General features: G+C 37.6%; 1 protein-coding gene across 2 annotated transcripts; it reads left to right on the forward strand.

Annotated features, from left to right (window-relative positions):
- The first annotated feature begins 2,853 nt into the window (after positions 1–2,853).
- vstm4b (V-set and transmembrane domain containing 4b) lies at positions 2,854–19,441 on the forward strand. 2 transcript variants are annotated; one of them, XM_067429668.1, is made up of 8 exons: positions 2,854–2,984; positions 5,523–5,921; positions 14,352–14,405; positions 15,216–15,323; positions 15,455–15,488; positions 17,487–17,608; positions 17,683–17,747; positions 17,852–19,441. In XM_067429668.1, the coding sequence occupies exons 1-8, from the start codon at positions 2,933–2,935 to the stop codon at positions 17,975–17,977; spliced, it is 960 nt and encodes a 319-aa protein (XP_067285769.1). In that variant the 5' UTR covers positions 2,854–2,932; the 3' UTR covers positions 17,978–19,441. The 2 variants fall into 2 exon arrangements, with proteins under 2 accessions (XP_067285769.1, XP_067285770.1); XM_067429669.1 differs by having other exon boundaries at positions 17,695–17,747.
- The last annotated feature ends 793 nt before the right edge of the window (positions 19,442–20,234 follow it).

Raw genomic sequence — 20,234 nt, forward strand, 5'->3', positions numbered from 1 at the left:
ATGTACCCGTAACTGCATTTACACAAGTAAAATCTATATATTTATATCAAAGAACCAGTAATATGCTGTATGTGTCAAGAGATTTAAGCCAGCTTGTCTCTTCATTTAGGGAGAAAACCTGTTGTGTTTTATGTGGTTTTGCCTCTGTTGTGTGTAATCAGACATGACTGTATTTGTCAATAAAAAATGAACGGCTCCTTCCAGACCAGAATGAGTCATTTCTCTTTATTACAACGCATGTGGTGTCCGACACCTGAGGCCATTCTGGACCCTGAACACACACACACACACACACACACACACACACACACACACACACACACACACACACACACACACACACACACACACACACGCACACACACACACACACACACACACACACACACTGCAAAAGATAACAAGTTTCAAATACTCTGGGAAGAGTTAATGACAAGGTGACAGGTCTACAGTTTATAATTTGTTATAACATTTATAATGCTTGACACATTAAGGATAAACAAAATATCTCTGTCTTAATATAAAACACACACACACAAACATACATAAATACACACACACAAACATGCACACATACACACATAAACATGCATACATACATACAAATATACACACACAGACACACACACACAAACATACATACATACATACACGCACAAAAATACATACATACATACATGCGCACACATACATACATGCACACACAAACATGCATGCATGCATACATACACAAAAATACACACACACACACATACACACTTTCTTCAATTTAATTCAAATATAAAAATCGAGTCTTGTAACTAATGATTTTGTAAGAGTACAGAAGCTGAATAGTCAGAATCTCGTTCTATTTTACATAACAACATTTCTTTGTGTTATTATATTTTTGTCTCTTCTGTTCATTTGCCTTTTAAATCTCAGGTTTTCAGTGTGACGGTTTTCTCACTTTCTCTGCAGTGACAGACTTTATCCAGAGGAGGGCAGTCCGTCCTTTCCTGCTGCACAACTGTTTGCACTATTAGCTGAAATAGTGTACATACATTATCTCACTTTACCTCATTACCTCATTATCTCACTATTTATTTATTTAATTTGAAAACCTCTTGATGAAGCAACAATACACACAGTGGCCAAAAGTGATATTTGCGCAATAGACTTTCAAAATAAACCTTGTTAAAGAAAACACTAACTCGAGGTATTAACATTACAAGTCGAAGATATTGTGTGCATTCTCATATTATGCAAGCATACATTAAATGCAATGTAATCCATTAATAAAGGGCTAGTTCACCCAAAAATGAAAATTCGTCTTTAATTCTTCACCCTCACATTTATCCAAACTCGTAAGACCTCCGTTCATCTTCAGATCACAAATTATGATATTTTTTATGAACTCTGAGAGCTCTCTGAACCAGCCTCAGACTGCAACATCATTGCAACTTTCAGGGTCCAGAAAGGCAGTAAAGGCATTAAAATAGTCCATGTGACTCCAGTGGCTCAACCATAATGTTATAAAGTGATGAGAATACTTTTTGTACACACAAAAAAAAGAAAAGAAAAAAAAATCTTAGTTTTATTTAATCTCTTCTTGTCTGTGTCAGACTCCTATGCTGATGACGTAGTAAACACAATGCAGCCGAACTTCTACGGCAGAACGCCGGCTCACTATTGGCCAATGCGGGTCACATGAAGGGCCCTATTGTTAACGATCTGATCATGGTCTGAAGCTCAGGTGCACTTACTCAGGTGTCTGAATCCACTTCTGCTAGTTTAATAACTGAAACAAACAGTTGGCACAGCAGACGTATGGTCTAAAAGGGTCGTCCCTCATCTCTTAATGAGTCATGGGTGTGTTTTGGGCGTAACGTGCAGTAAACCAATCAGAGTCTCATCTGCCTTTCCCTTTAAAAGCCTGTTGTGCTCGCGCCATGACGGATTCACTGTTTACATGAGGAGAGACTGAACGCTTCTTCAGAGAGAAATCCTTTTATTTTTAATAATTTTAAATATGTGTGTGCTGCCTAAAGTTTAGGTCCATGTGTGTGTAATAATCAGAGTGTACGGATGTTGTGCACCGGCCTATAGGCTCATTTTATAAACACACTCTTTACATAACACAGAAATACTGCACTATTGACTTTAGAGCAGGTGTGTGTTGGTCAATGGTCAGTGGTTTTCAGTTCCTCACAATAGCAACGCTCCAACAATGCTCCTGAACACACCTGGATTAGACCAGACACCCATGAGGGAACAGACACACACACACACACACACACACACACACACACGCACACACTAATGGGGGAACAGATGCGCCAGTGCATTTGATATTTAAACACAGAGGAGCTGGACATGAATATAAGAACTGCGTTGAGCTGAAACTAGCAAAAAACACTTGCGTCATGTCTGGTGTCATGTGATAGGGCCTGAGCACGCATGCGTGTGTGTGTGTGAGCCAATAGTATACCGCCTTTCTTTCGTATAACTAAAATATCCGAATAATATCAATAAATGGTTTGTGTGTGCTCACATAGCTAATGCGACAAAAGTCAACAAGTGTCATCTCATTCCAATGAAGTAAAACATTTCTATAAAAACTTGTCATTTTTGTCCGAAGAGGCCCAGAGGGTTAAGAACCTTTTGTGCAGGACTTCACAAACGTCACACAGGCAGTGAACCCTGTTTGTAACTTCCTCCAACTGGACTGGACAAAAAGCTACATGTCCAGCCTCTGAAGAGGAAATGGCATCTCCTTCATTGAGTGTACTCCTGTACAAAGGGGGAGGATGGAGGGTGTGCACTAAGTAAAAACAGAGTGTGTCCTGTCTCGGGTTACACACAGGAGAAGGAGAGGAAAAAAAGAGTAGAGGAATTCACAGGCACTTTTTGCAGAGATTTAACTGGAGTTGCATGGAGTCCATCAGACTGGAGAATGAAGATCTGTGCAGTGGTAACAGCTCTCCTGACTAACGTCTTCTTTGGAAGTAAGTGCAGTCTGTCTGATGTTAAGATGATTAACTGTGAATGTCCAGCTTAGAGAATCAGCCTAGGTGTTGCAAGTGACTGCAAACTCTTTTTGTATCTAATGCATGTTTCTTTTTTTATGTGGTTTTGAGAGTCTGTTTTAATATAAAGTTCAGGTTCACCATATAGACAAGACTAGATGTGGTCTGTGTTTTCCCAATCAGCTGACATATGCAGAGTATAAACGCCTCAATAAAAAGGATTTTCAATTGTTAGCTTTTTCCTGGTAATTCACTTTTTCTCTTTGGCTATGAGTACACTGTGGTTTGACTCATCCTTCACAAGTATATAAGGAACATCCTCATTTTTTGTAACTTAAATCCTATCTCTTTGTGTATGTGTGTATACGCGTCACTTTGAGTTTATTAATAGCACAACATCCTCAGAAAGAACTGACACCAGGTTTTTTTCTTCCTTTAAAAAGTGCTCACTGCCCGTGGAAAATTGTGATTGTGACAGATTTTGTAGAAGTATGTTTACATCTATTTATATTCAGGGTCTATATGCCCATATTCAAATTTACTTGACTACTTACAAATTCATAAATACTGAAACTTATACATATTATGGTTTTATATCCAGCAATTATTTCTGGTTTGTACAATATTACACAAAATGATGTTTGGGGGAACTGACCTCAAACACACACACACACACACACACGCACGCACGCACGCACGCACAGTCGTGTTTCCATGTTTTATGGGGACTTTACAAATCTGTGTGATTTATAAGATGTTTTCCTCATGGGGACCTAAAAATGTCCCCACAAGGACAAGGATTTCGGATATTGCCATCTTTGTGGGGACATTTTGTCCCCATAACATAGGGATTACCAGGCCGCACACACACACACACACACACTCCCTCCCCAGGGCATCTGGTTGCAAAAAATTTAAAAAGCAGCTCAGTTAAGTAAAATTAGTTATCTTGCAATGAAATTCTAGTATGCATTATTGTGCAAAACTGTTCAAACACTGTATTTATCACACACACACAGTGTTATAAATCAAGTAATCTACACTACAGTTCAAAAGTTTGGGGTCAGTGTTTTTTTAACGAAATGTAATACTTTTATTCAGCAAGGATACATTAAACTGATCAAAAGTGACAGTAAAGAGATTAATATTTCAAATAAATGCTGTTCTTTAGAACTTTTTATTCATCAATGAATCTTGGGGGAAATTTGTCACACTTTCCGCAACAATATGAAGCATCACAACTGTTTTCAACACAGTTATAATAATAATCAAAATAATAGTAATCACAATAATAATATTCATAAATGTTTCTAGAGCAGTGAGTCATATGAGGATGATTAGTGAAGGATTATGTGACACTGAAGACTGGAGTAATGATGATAAACTCAGCTTTGATCACAGGAATAAATGACATTTTAAGTTTATTCACATAGAAAGGGTATTTTAAAAATATTTCATAATATTACTGTTTTTAAATAAATGGTAAGCATAAAAGACTTCTTTCAAAAATCCTACCAACCCCAACCTTTTGAACACTACACTAGTGTATATATAATAATAAATGTATTTGTGGCGATGTCAGTCTGAGATCCACCCAAGTAATGCTCTCCAGATGGCCTGTCAAAGTCTCATTAAGGAGAACCAACAGGGTCTGGAAAGGCGCTCACTTTTAATTTCCCACCATGGATTGCTTTACAATGCTCTTCAAAGTCTACTACAGACAAGTTGCTAGCTAACACGTCTAAGATGCTGAATAAAAAACAACTTGTGTTTAATCATTTTTCAACCTGTTAGTATTAGTTTTTCTTTAATATCGTGGCTCCATTAAAGGGTTAGTTCACCCAAAAATTAAAATTCTGTCATTCTGTCAAATTCTGTCATACCCTCATGTCGTTGGACACCCGTCAGACCTCCGTTCATCTTCACACACAGATGAAGATATTAGTGTTGAAATCCGATGGCTCAGAAAGGCCTTCATTGACACCAATGTCATTTCCTCTCTCAAGACCCATAAAGGCACTAAAGACGTCGTTACAAAGTTCATCTCAATACAGCGGCTCTACAATCATTTTATGAAGTGACGAGTTTTTGTACGCAAAAAAAATGGCGACTTAGGTTATGTAGTGATGGGCCAATTTCAAAATAAAGATTCAAACGTTATGAATCAGCAAATCGATTTAGGATTTAGATCCGAATCATGAATCAATACAGTGATTCATAACCGCTTGAATCTTTGTTTTGAAATTGGCCCATCACTATACAAGTTATTTCGTTTTTTTGCGCCCAAAAACTATTCTCGTCTCTTCATAAAATGATTGTAGAGCCGCTGTATAGAGATGAACTTTGTAATGACGTCTTTAGTGCCTTTATGGGTCTTGTCTGAAGATGAACGGAGGTCTGACGGGTGTCGAACAACATTAGGGTGAGTATATTAATGAGAGGATTTTCATTTTTGGGTGAACTAACTCTTTAAATGTTGCCTCTCTCTCCCTCTCATCAATGTCACATAATTTCCAGATGTGTGCTCGGCTATCAACGTCACGGTCACTCCCTCTCCGATCACGGTGGCGGCCGAGGGGGAGAATGTCACTCTGTCGTGTCAGGTGAGCCAGCGGCGGCGGTCGGCGAGTCTGCCTGTGGTGCGCTGGATGTTTCAGCCGGAGTCAGGAGGAGACGAGCTGCTGCTGGCGCGGGTGAACCTGCAGAGAGCCAAGTTTTACGGAAACTACACCAAGAGCTTCCGCAAGCCCAAAATGAAACTGACAGTGGTCAAACACGGCAAGATATACAACCTCCTTATTGTGAAGGTCAGCGAACAGGACAGGGGTCTTTACAGCTGCAGGGTGCAGGAGTTTAAGAAGCATCAGGAGCGATGGAAGGCTTTAATCAACGGCTCAGCCTCGACGCAGCTCAGAGGTTTGTCTAACTGTAAAGCAGAGTTGAAAATGGTGTTGCCAAGCGGCAACCTCCCTCGACCTCTCTTGAAGCCAATAAGGAAGTAATGTAAACTGCAATTCCTCGACTGGCCACTAGGGACAGGCTCCAGAAGGAGTAGAATCTCATTGACCCCATGTTAAAATTCCCAACTTTAAGCAGAAAAAAACATGTTTACAGCCTGGTACAAATTGTGGTTTTGGTCTAAACGGCTAATTTTGCCCTTCATGACAACTTTTTAGAACTCATTTGTTTAAGTTATATAAAGCCTTAAAGTTCTGGATAATTAAGGGCGTGGTTACTTTGAGTGACAGGTGGATAGCCATTTATCCGCCGTCTATAGTCATTGCGTCACCTAAGCTTCGCCCACATCCCGCCTCTTTACCCATTTTCTGTTTTCCGGGAGTGACACGCAATGATGCACTCGCAAGATGGCGACGGTCAGCTCGTCTCTACTCTATATATATATTGGAGGGGGGGGGGGGGCATTTGGCCATTTCCAGTTAATGGGGGGGACTTATCTTGCCTGGTCCTACAGACTCTCGTACATTTAATTTGTACAGAGTCTGGCCACTATCCATTGACAAGCATTCAATTCCTTGAAGGGGGGTACTCTGTTGAAGTTTAAAACTATTGGATCTGCCTGGAGTCACTCTGGATCTGCCAACACCAATTACTAACGTTTTGTCGTGACCAAACTATTGCACGACATCAATGTTATCGTTTTCAGCCATTTGACTGGAGAAAATCAGAGAATATACCACAATCCCAGACTGAGTACTGCAAGAAAATGGAAATTGAGTATATAGGAGTACATTTAAGTTATTAAGTACATATGAGGGCGGAGCCAGGCTAGGACTTGCCCCCCTCAATGCCAATGGTGGTAATGGCCCAGTCAAGTCTATTGCATGGGTGTGTGGTCCATATAAGCTGTGAATGCTCTGCATACCCAAGCCATCCGTGGACTCATTAATTAAAGGTGGACTGTGTACATTTTAGCGGCATCTAGTGGTGAGGGTGTGAATTGCAACCACCCACAGTGGCCAACAGAGGACAATGATGTCGTCTGAGACAGCAGAGAGTAGCTAGTGCTCTTTAAAGAAGTTTGTCCCTTTAGGGCTACTGTAGAAACATGGCACCGCAAAATGGTGACTTCACTGTAAGGGGACCCGTGGTGTGTGTATAGATAGAAACAGCTCATCCTATAGAAACATAACGGTGCATGTGCATTTCTGTCAATAGATCCTCATAAATACTACAGACTGCACCTTTAACATTAACACTGTAAATTCCCTCGATTGAGGTGTACCATAAAGTTTACATGTTACCATTTTGCTAATAATTGTGTAACAGTCCGTTATTTATTTATTTGCCAAACAGCGTTAATTTCCTTCAAATCTGCCATTAATGGGTTTGGAGTGAGCAGATCCACAGCAGCATTGCTCTGTTGTTATGTATCATCATCACTGTCAAAAAAGCTAGGAAATCAGTTCATGAATCGCTCATCCAAGAGGAAAAATGTGTTAGTGCTAGATCGCGATCAACGAAAATCACATTTTATTTAATACAAAACTAACAAGACTAAAATAAAACGGGGGGGAAAATCCAGCGTATAGCGTCAGTTCTGTCAGGTCACGTTAGTCAAGCTCGCTTCAGGATTTTTCAGGATTTGGCATTATGATTCTCCTTGAATCAGACTAAATTCATGAATTAGGTTGTACATTTTAATATTGAAATTAATGGTACCTGCAATACATTGTTGCTTCTGTTCTTCAAAAAGCCTTTTTCCAAAATGTACATCTTGAAAACATATTCAGGGTATTAATTAATTATAACTCTTATATTCAGGGTCGTCTTATATTTTCGGAACAATATGGTATATCTATTAAAAATTAAGTATAATATGAGTTATTTTAATAAATTGTATGGCTTGTTTTGTTTGTTTTATGGAGAGTTTGGTTAATAAGAGACTATACTGTACAACTCTTTACAAACGGTTATGATATAACGAAGCCTCGATTACTGAAATCGGATGACTTTAGCTGTTTGATTCACTGAATCACTTTTCAAAACAAATGATTCATAAAGGCTCTGAAGCTTCACAAAAGCAGTATTTTGAAAGCCCCATCACTAGCACTGTTCCATATGACTTTTCGTTGAGAGTTTCTCTCATCTTGATTCTTAAATTGTCTCAAGGTTTGAAACATCTGACAAAATACTCACCGCATAAGCGACATGTCGAGTAACTCTTTGGGGTTGAATGTGTTAGATTTTCCATTAAAAACATGTGGAAATGTGGTCTAATATGTATGCGCTATATATCTGTCTTTTGGCAGTCGGGAGTTGACAGAGACAAAGTGAACACTAGCGTGGTGACAGCCAAACGCTATTGAGACTGGCTGCAGACTGGAGTTTTCCTTTACTAACTTACTGTACGACAAACAGACACACGCGCGGCACAGAGGGTGGAGAGAATGTCGCTCTCTGGATCCGAGACAGAATAAGTCCAGACATATTATACATGTATGGAGGGGTTCACAGCAAAACAGCAAGAGTCACAAAAGGCAGAAAACAGAGAGTCAAAAAAGGGGCGCCGGTGCTCAATGTGGGTGGCCGTCGCATGGCCTACTTAAAGACGTCAGCAAATCAAAATGGGATGCCTGTGGCTTTAAGTGCATGTGTGTTATCTACATGTGAGTGCACTGCCAAACATCTGCAAAATTCACTTTTACAATTTGCAGTCTTTCCCTTCAGGTAAAACTTACCAAAACTATTGGGTAACACTTTAGAATAATAATCCGTTATTAATAAGTAACCATGCAGGAATTAATGCAGAACTAATGAGAAATACTACATTAACACTTCAGCTACTGCTATTAACTAATATAAAAACAAGTTAATATCTGTAAATAATATTGAATCTAGGACTAAGATAGTTCCTTATTAGATAATCAATAATTACTAAAGGAGATTGGAATCACTAAGAACTAATATTTAACTATATTATATTATAAAGTTGTATTAATTAATTACTAATTAGAACATTAATGTGTCTCAGTCACGTTATTAATCTCTCTTCATCAGCAGATATTATAACCGTAATTAAACTAAACTAAACTATCCCTGTTCTCTCTTCATCTGCAGATATTATAACCGTAATTAAACTAAACTATCCCTGTTTTCTCTTCATCTGCAGATATTATAACCGTAATTAAACTAAACTAAACTATCCCTGTTCTCTCTTCATCTGCAGATATTATAACCGTAATTAAACTAAACTATCCCTGTTTTCTCTTCATCTGCAGATATTATAACCGTAATTAAACTAAACTAAACTATCCCTGTTCTCTCTTCATCTGCAGATATTATAACCGTAATTAAACTAAACTATCCCTGTTCTCTCTTCATCAGCAGATATTATAACCGTAATTAAACTAAACTAAACTATCCCTGTTCTCTCTTCATCTGCAGATATTATAACCGTAATTAACCTAAACTATCCCTGTTTTCTCTTCATCTGCAGATATTATAACCGTAATTAAACTAAACTATCCCTGTTCTCTCTTCATCAGCAGATATTATAACCGTAATTAAACTAAACTATCCCTGTTCTCTCTTCATCAGCAGATATTATAGCCGTAATTAAACTAAACTATCCCTGTTCTCTCTTCATCAGCAGATATTATAACCGTAATTAAACTAAACTAGCCCTGTTCTCTCTTCATCAGCTGATATTATAACCGTAATTAAACTAAACTATCCCTGTTCTCTCTTCATCGGCTGATATTATAACCGTAATTAAACTAAACTATCCCTGTTCTCTCTTCATCGGCAGATATTATAACCGTAATTAAACTAAACTATCCCTGTTCTCTCTTCATCGGCAGATATTATAACCGTATTTAAACTAAACTATCCCTGTTCTCTCTTCATCAGCTGATATTATAGCCGTAATTAAACTAAACTATCCCTGTTCTCTCTTCATCTGCAGATATTATAACCGTAATTAAACTAAACTATCCCTGTTCTCTCTTCATCGGCTGATATTATAACCGTAATTAAACTAAACTATCCCTGTTCTCTCTTCATCGGCAGATATTATAACCGTAATTAAACTAAACTATCCCTGTTCTCTCTTCATCGGCAGATATTATAACCGTAATTAAACTAAACTATCCCTGTTCTCTCTTCATCGGCAGATATTATAACCGTAATTAAACTAAACTATCCCTGTTCTCTCTTCATCAGCAGATATTATAACCGTAATTAAACTAAACTATCCCTGTTCTCTCTTCATCGGCAGATATTATAACCGTAATTAAACTAAACTATCCCTGTTCTCTCTTCATCTGCAGATATTATAACCGTAATTAAACTAAACTATCCCTGTTCTCTCTTCATCAGCAGATATTATAACCGTAATTAAACTAAACTATCCCTGTTCTCTCTTCATCGGCAGATATTATAACCGTAATTAAACTAAACTATCCCTGTTCTCTCTTCATCAGCAGATATTATAACCGTAATTAAACTAAACTATCCCTGTTCTCTCTTCATCAGCTGATATTATAGCCGTAATTAAACTAAACTATCCCTGTTCTCTCTTCATCTGCAGATATTATAACCGTAATTAAACTAAACTATCCCTGTTCTCTCTTCATCGGCAGATATTATAACCGTAATTAAACTAAACTATCCCTGTTCTCTCTTCATCGGCAGATATTATAACCGTAATTAAACTAAACTATCCCTGTTCTCTCTTCATCAGCAGATATTATAACCGTAATTAAACTAAACTATCCCTGTTCTCTCTTCATCAGCTGATATTATAGCCGTAATTAAACTAAACTATCCCTGTTCTCTCTTCATCGGCAGATATTATAACCGTAATTAAACTAAACTATCCCTGTTCTCTCTTCATCAGCAGATATTATAACCGTAATTAAACTAAACTATCCCTGTTCTCTCTTCATCAGCTGATATTATAGCCGTAATTAAACTAAACTATCCCTGTTCTCTCTTCATCTGCAGATATTATAACCGTAATTAAACTAAACTATCCCTGTTCTCTCTTCATCGGCAGATATTATAACCGTAATTAAACTAAACTATCCCTGTTCTCTCTTCATCAGCAGATATTATAACCGTAATTAAACTAAACTATCCCTGTTCTCTCTTCATCAGCAGATATTATAACCATAATTAAACTAAACTATCCCTGTTCTCTCTTCATCTGCAGATATTATAACCGTAATTAAACTAAACTATCCCTGTTCTCTCTTCATCAGAAGATATTCTCTGGCTCATCTGCGGTTTAGAGATTATCATGACAGAATATGCTAATCAATAATGAAGATCATTAACTCATAAACTCATTAACTATCCCTTCAGAAACATCCTGTCTCATTCTTCATGTCGTCTCTTCTTCTGGAGTCTCTCCATCATTGTCCGACTCTGGTTTGATCATAAAAGGCTGAACAGTTTCTGTCATTTTCAGTGTGTGTGTGTGTGTTTGAGGTAATCAGAGCTGCTTGAGCTCTTAAAGCTCCGCCCTCTTCCTGAAAGGGGCCGGAAGCAGCAGCTCATTTGCATTTAAAGGGACACACAAAAACTGCGTGTTTTTGTTCGCCTTCAAAAAATATATATTTTTATGCTATAAAAAAATATCTGTGGGGTATTTTGAGCTAAAACTTCACATACACACTCTGGGGACATCAGAGACTTATTTTACATCTTGTAAAAAGGAGCATAATATGACCATAAAAAGACTTCTAAATAGCTATTCCATCAGGAACTGATTTGATTGTGAAAAGTAAGGATTGTAAGTGAGAACAGAGTCAAGCAGTTAAATGGAGAGGTTTAATTCATGATATCAGCTAAAAAAGGAGTAATTTCCTATCAATAATTAAAAGATTAAAAACATTGTATATCACTGGTTAAACTTCCATACAATAACTTATTTTTCGTAAATACTTAGTATGGAACACTTATATATTTAAGTTGATGCATAACCTTAACTAACTCAATTTAAATGAGAACTTGTTTTTGATTTTAGGTCATCCAACCGAAGTGAAGTAGTCCCAAAACCAGGCCATACCACTAAGCTCAAAACTCTCTGTTCCTAAAACACGATCACATTTTCCACTGAGAGTATTTGTAAGGAGAGCACATTGAGTGTCTCTGCCATGTGAGGGATGTGGTGCAGATTTAAATACACAGTAGCGCAGAGAAAGCAGGGAATACTGACCGTGCTTGTGGGTTCGACAACAATGCAGTGAGATGCTTTGTATGACTCTTGTCAGCACGTGTTGCAAATCAATAAAGCCTTTAATGAGCTGTATTTTTATGCACTTATGGTGTGCCCAATGCCATGATAAAGAAAAGGCATGTCAACCATCAAGGCTTAATTGTAATGAGTAAATGTCACAGAGTGTGATCATTCTGCAGAGACAGAGGAACATGTGAAATTCCCTACTTTTGTATACTCTTTCATTTATTCACTACTTCTTTTCATAGTTGAATGTGCTGTGGCCGTGCGATGGAATCATTAATATGCCAATTGATGCAGCTGCTCTATTGAAACATGCATCTCTATTCATGCATCTGTGAGGTCTTTGGCAAAGGGCATCCTGTACAGCGACATTAGCCTTTAGTAAACCACAGAAGATTTTGTATCTGGCTATTTTTTTGTCCAAATATAAGCCATATGACTCAATAGAGCTTTTGTCCCTCCCCAGTTCAGTCAGGCATGAGCAAGGGCTCCAAAAATAAGCACATTTCTGCAAGAGCCATGAATAGAGAAATAAATAGTAGTCCATGTGTAAGCAGAAAAAGCAGAAGACATTTGCAGCGTGGTTAATAAGAACGCAAAGCCATCTACAAATGCTGTACGAGTAAGCGGGTTGACGTTCTAGTTCTGTGACAACCTACATATATACCATACCTTGTATAGATCCTTGCACAATCCTATGTTACGATTTTAAAACACTTTTACCACCATGCTTGATTTGTAGACTAATACATTGTGAAGTTTTATTACATAACCAGCTCCATATGGTTTTTCTCACAGAGTAAAGTTGCTGGAGCGCTCACCTGATACGGCTGTGATGTGAGCACTCGGGGACTAGTCCCATAAACACAAGTCACAATAAAGGAGCTCAAAAACTTGAAGCAGATAAAAATACATGGTTGCTTCAGAAAGTGCACTTTTAACTCACGTTTGCTTTTGTAAACACTATTGGTTAGGTTCAGTGTGGTTATTTTTAAACGTGACATACCAGCATTTGCCGGACATTTTATTTTAGAACTATCTCGATACGTACACTGTAAAAAAATGATTCAAAGTTGTAAATAAAGCATTATTGTTAGAGCATGTTTTACAAAAAAAAAAAAAAAAAAAAAAAAAAAAACCTTCAATCTTAGTTTTCCTATTTCAAAATTATAACTGTTACTTTTGTAAATATTTGTAAAATGTACTAGAAATTTCAGAAAGGAAATCTTGCATCATTAGCATAGCCTGCCACTACCAACATCATATTTTGGATTACACTGGTCATTTCTCTTGAATATGGGTATGTTTCATAAAAAAAGCAACATTTTAAACAAAATACTGAGAAAATCACGTCCAGATCAGATTCAGAGATGATCAAACACAGACGGAGGAGATTGAGTCCATCAACACCTCTAATGCTTCACAGTCCTAGAGCTCGTTCTGGCTCCACATCTCATTTAGTAACATTAGATAGTTTTGATTTATATGATGTTTAATGTTGATGAGCACGTTATTTTACATATGCATCTGCTTTTATACGATCGCTTGTTTTTTGCTTCTTGACCTGTGTTTTGATCAGGAGATTCTGTACTCATTCAGAAGATGCGTAATAGCGCCCCCTATAGCATATGACAGTGAAAACACAGAAAAGTCTGTGTTTGGCAGGGAAAGAGTTAACAGTATAACAGATTCAGCCATCAGGTCTTAAAGTAACAGCAGCCTAATAAACCTGTTGCAAAATTCTGAGATATATATATAGCTTAACTTACACCTCTACTGCTGACAGAACACACACGATCAATTCAACTCATTTGATGCAAGTGAGTTAAATATGCTCTTTAGTGGTCTGTTGCACACCCAAATATGTGGCTAAACTTACTCAGTAGCCGAGGTGGCTGTGTTTGTTCGGCCAGCTAGCCTTTCTGTCGTCGGCTGCCGTGGTTATGGGTATTTCAGGGCATCACAGTGGGTGTTAGCCACCCTGACCCAGAACCATATTCAGAGAGAGGGAAAGCCTCACTGCTGTCATCCCACACACATCTTTCCCTGCAATTTACTTGATTTAACTGAATGTTTCATGTAATTACGAAGGTCTGGAGCCACAGTGATGAGTGTGCAATTCTCTCTTCTTCCTCTCACAGTGCATGTTCACCCAGCTGGCAGACCAAAGGAGGAACTGTGGAGTCTGTTTGAAGGTGAGCCACAGCACCGTGTTCAACCATATTGTGTTAAATACACACTAAACACATTCTTTCAGATGCAGCAAATAATCAAACAGAAATGGAAGAAGTGAGTTTTTCTTAATGGGAAAGTTCACTTAATTTATCCTCATGTCTGAAACCTGTCGGACTCTTTTCCATATAACGACAGTGAATGAGTACTAGAGCATTTAAACTCCAAAATTACAAAATAAAAAGACAAATGTTTGGTACTTTAGAATAATTATCTGTCATTATAGTGCACCCAAATAAGCATTTAGTTAGTTTAGATTGTATCACCTCACTATTTCAATGGCAATGCATCAATAACGGTGTATGTGTATGACTGATGTGTTGGTTTTAGTTCATTTTTTGTTCAGCACGCACACACCAGGGTCAGAAATTAATGGGGGCAAAAATGCCACCAAAAATGAATAAAAATGCTTCCAAAAACAAAGATATGGAGCAAAAAAAGTTTACTTATAAATTCTTGCTTTAAATATTTATTTAATTTTAATTTTAATATTTATAAGCAATATCACACGATGACTGTAACAAAAGATAGAATGTGTTTATTAATAGACAATCAAGAGTGAAATATAAGATAACTGTACCATTTTTTTCTTCAGGTGAAATTATGTTTAGTTTTTTTCAATGATTTTTGCTCTTTATTGCCAGGATATGGATAATCAATATAAAAGGTTACACAGAATGTTGTTATACAGGCACTGCAGTGTCTTTCTGCGCAGTGAATGTAAGTATGCATATATTTGGACTGTACGAAGTGCTTTTCCTCTTGTGTTTCAGATGTGTATCTGTGTGCTGTGCTGGTGTGTTGTGTTGGGCTCTTGTGCATGTGCATGTTCACTATAGCTGTGAGCTGTCAGTATCTGCAGAGGAAGAGACGCTTAAAAGGTAGGATTCTAGCTGTTTTTGATATAAACAATTAATGTGCATGTTAATGATGCTCCTCATCATACAATAATTTGTATTATAGAATAATTGTTGTGCTCATTTACATTTTTTCATATGCTCCTTATTGTTAGAAAACTATCATTTGGTCAAGAGTCCACAGAACAGGTGAGAAAACATGAAAAGAACTGCAGATGAGTAAAGTCAAATGTATTTATATAATTCTTATCACAACACAATTTGCTTTATTAGAGCTGGCCCATAATATTGTTTACATTTTGTAAAGATATTGAGATTTGCTATTTGGCATATATCACCCTACATTAGAAAGTGTATGTGGATGAAATTGGACATGCTTATATATTCAACTTTATATATAGAGCTGTGTGATAAGACAGTTTACATTTTGAGACAAAATAAACAATGACACAGCTGATATTTGCTACACTATATTGCCAAAAGTTTTGGGACGCCTGCCTTTACATACACATGAACATGATGCTTCAACTCTTCTGGGAAGGATTTCCTCAAGGTTTAGGAGTGTGTTCATGAGAAATTTTTGACCATTCTTCTAGAAGTGCATTTGTGAGTTCAGGGACTGATGTTGGATAAGAAGGCCTGGCTCTCTGTCTCCGCACTAATTCCTAATTCATCCCAAAGCTGTTCTATCGGGTTAAGCTCAGGATTCATATCAAAAGTTCTCCAAGAAAGAAACAGTGGAGAACCGGCCACAGGGTCATGGGCGGCCAAGGCTCATTGATGCACGTGGGGAGCGAAGGCTGGCCGGTGTGGTCCGATCAAACAGACGAGCTACTGGAGCTCAAATTTCTCAAGAAGTTAATGCTGGTTCTGATAGAAAGGTGTCAGAATACACAGCGCTTCAAAGTTTGTTGTGTAAAAACAGGACCTCCTCCACACCAACTCACTTATCCATGTCTTTATGGACTGACGCTTTGTGCACTGGAGCGCAGTCATGTTGGGTACAGGAAGGGGCCGTCCCCAAACTGTTCCCACAAAGGTTGGAGTATGAAATTTTCCAAAATGTCTTGGTATGCTGAAGCATTGAGAGTTCCTTTCAATGGAACTAAGGGGCCAAGCCCAAACCCTAAAAAACAACCCCACACCATAATCCCCCCTCCACAAAACGTTACACTTGGCACAACACTGCAAAAAATTATTTTCTTACTTAGTATTTTTGTCTTGTTTCTATTCCAAACATCTACAAATTCTTAAGAAGAAATATTTAATAGACAAGCAAAAGTAATTGTCTTGTTTTTGGGGAAAAAATACTCAAAATATAAGAGTTTTTGTTTAAAATAAACTAAATAAGCAAAATACTCTTGAAACAATATTTTGCTTACCCCACTGGCAGATTATTTTGCTTATTTTAAACAAAAACTCTCTTAATTTTTAGTTATTTTTCCCCAAAACAAGACTATAATTTTTACTTGTCTAGTAAATGTTTCCTAATTTAAGAATTTTTTTAAATTTTGACTAGAAACGACAAAATACTAAGTAAGAAAAGCATTTTTTTGTTTTTGTTGCAGTGAATGCAGTCAGGCAAGTCCCGTTTTACTCCACTGCATCCCACGCTTTGCATTGCTCTTGGTGATGTAAGGCTTGGATGAGCTGCTCGGCCATGGAAACCCATTCCATGAAGCTCTCTACGCTGTTCTTGAGCTCATCTGAAGGCCAGAGATGTTTGGAGGTCTGTAGCTGTTGACTCTGCAGAAAGTTGGTGACTTCTTCGCACTGTGACCCTCAGCATGTGCTGACCCCGCTCTGTGATTTTACGTGGCCTAACACTTCGTGGCTGAGTTGCTGTTGTTCCCAATGGCTTCCACTTTGTTTTAATCCCACTAACAGTTGAGCGTGGAATATTTAGTAGTGAGGAAATGTCAGGAATGGACTTATTGCACAGGTGTCAGCCTATCACGGCCCCACGCTTGAGTTCACTGAGCTCCTGAGAGCGACCCATTCTTTCACTAATGTGTGTAGAAGCGTCTGCAGGTCTAGAGCTTGATTTATACACCTGTGGCCATGAAGAGATTGAACACCTGAACTCAGTGATTTGAAGGGGCGTCCCAATATTTTTGGCAATATAGTGTGTATAGTATATATTACTTCACATGAGTGTAAACTGAAAGCGTGTGCATGTGTGTCTAGTTCAGGGGAAACGGTCACGAGTGTCGTCAGTCTGTCTCCAGCTCTTCCCAAGAAGGTGAGGAAGTACAAGAAAAATAAAAGTGTTGAGCAGCCAGATGTGCCACCAGAAATCCCGGCTAAAGGTAGAGTAACACTCCCTCTATATATACGGGCATACTGTAAATCTCAGTTTATTAACTACAATATTACATCTCAGCCCCCATTGCAGACAAAATGCGAAAGCCCAAGCTTTTAAAACCTCAACCCAGAAAAGTAGTTTTGGTAAGTTACTTTTATGATATAGAAGTTTGTTATTTGTATTGCAGAAATGCCAGTTGTTATATTTATTATGTTATATGCAAGCTACCCTTTTCCCGTCCCAACAGCCTAAAATTGCCGAGGAGAGTCTGACATACGCTGAGCTTGAACTGATGAAGCCACTGCCTGAAGCCAAATCTGCAAACACGGGAACGGTGTATGCTCAGATACTCTTCGAGGACAAGCCTGTGTAGCATTACAATTTCTTGGTAGAAAACATTATTTATAATAACACAATGTTGATTGTTTTTTTTATCACTCTTTTTTTTCTGATGTTTTTTTCCATGCAACCTTAAGTGAACTGTACATATTGTATATACACACATTCTTTTTCCTATGTTGATGTTTTATCTGTGATTCAAGTTTAATATTTAGTAAATCCAAAATACACAGGAAATTACTGTCATCTGAAAACTGCAAACTGTTAGTAAAAGCCATTTAGTCTCAAGAAAATGGCCTGTTATCATACATGCTTCTAAAATGCACATTATGAAAATTAGTTCCCTTTTCCATATGTTCAAATCTTTTTTTAACCACTGCAGACTAAAGTGCAAAAAAAAACCGCTACAAATATTACCCATTTAAATTTGATGCAAATTAGACTCATATCTGTTATTATATCTGTTAATATAATTTATATAGGGACATTTGCACAAATAATAGCCACAAAAAATAATCTCAGGAATATTCTGGGTTCAATGCAAATTCATCTCTATACAGAGCTTGTGTCCTGCAGTTGAGCCTTATTATGCTTAACGATTTTTAATGTTTTGGAGTTTGAAAATCTGGGTTTTTTTGGCTGGGTTCCTCTGTTAAAATTCACATTCCTGGGGCTAAATAACACATTATTGGGGTCGCTTCAGCCCACAGACTTGAAAAACAGCCCACAGCAACTAGGGCTGTGCGATATTGAAGAAAAATGCGATATGTGATATCTTCTTAAATAATGCAATATTCGATATGTGATGTGATATTGCAATTAGTGTGTAAAATCTATTTCAATTATATTAAAAGAAATTATTTAAAAACTGAGAATGAACCCATTTGCGTTTCACATTCTTTCTGGGAAACGAAAGCATCGCTACAACTTCTGAAAGTGACCAGCTTACATGTCAACAATGTACTAAAAACTGAAAAGTAATATTAGGCAAAGTAAGTTCAAAAGTAAAGTTATAATAGGATTTTGACAATATTGCGATTAAATTTTACCTCATGAAAACGCAATATACTTTGGTCAAACTAATTTGATTAAGCTCATAATTGATAGTCTCATTAAACGATGTGGCGTATGTTGATTTTAATTGCAATAAACAGGCATTTAAACACCTTAAATCGCATTATTATCATTCTGCAAAACTATCATCAAAACTAGCTGCGCAGTCTGTGCTCCGCATCTTCATCCAGACGGCGTGAAGAACACGACGGCAGCAGGCTAACCCGGCATTATAATGTTCATCACGGTGCCAAAAAAAATGTATTATGAATTTGATGCGAGTGATTAAAACAGTGGCCGGTAACGTGCCTATCTGAGTGTGGTATAACCGTACTTATTAGCGAATGATTGAAAAATTGCATGTAAACTGGAGTGAAGAGTTCTGCTAATGTCATGTAAACATCTCACTGCAATTAAAGGACAACTCTGGTAAGAAATGAACCTAGGGGTAATTAACAGATGGTTACAGACTAGATCGTTCTCCGTGATTCGTTTTCATGGAAATCGAATGTAAAGAGTTTTATCTCTAAAAAGATAGCTTTTAACGCTTGTCTATGGGGCACCGGGTAGTGAAATTAAATCGCTAGTTAATACTAGTTAATACTAGAACTAGAACGCTAGTTAATGCTAGAACAGCGCTCGTGGATCGATTCGTCGAGAATGTTTTCCAAGATGGCACCTGTCCGTGAACGCCTAATGCACTGTCTTTATAAAGTATCTTCTTATTAAACTGTGTACTCTTACAAAGTTCTCAATGCTTCGGTTTGCATGTAGGGACCCTCATTATGCTACTGTGTTAGTCTGTGGCTATTTTGAGCCTTGTTAGTGGTGTTAACTAGCGATTTAATTTTACTACCCTGTGTCTACCCGGTGCCCCATAGACAAGCGTTATAAGCTAATCTGTTTTTAGAGATAAAACTCTTTACATTTGATTTTCATGAAAACGCATCCCAGAAAATGATCTACTCAGTAACCATCTGTTAATTACCCCTAGGGTCATTTCTCACCGGAGTTGTCCTTTAAGACCTTACTCTGATTATTAGAAATAGTCGCATTATTGTTGCAGATGTAAACGTAATGACTGCTTTCACAATAACGGTATCATTTTCAACCCGTTGTCTAGTTTGCGTTTTTAGGCCTCCAAGACGCGGTTGTCGTGTAAATCAATGGCCAAAATGCATAAAATATTCCCTCTTTTTAGTTATAATCTGTCATGTAAACGTCCCCTTACTCAGTAT

This window comes from Pseudorasbora parva, chromosome 21 (genome assembly GCF_024679245.1).
Source record: "Pseudorasbora parva isolate DD20220531a chromosome 21, ASM2467924v1, whole genome shotgun sequence".
NCBI lineage: Eukaryota > Metazoa > Chordata > Actinopteri > Cypriniformes > Gobionidae > Pseudorasbora > Pseudorasbora parva.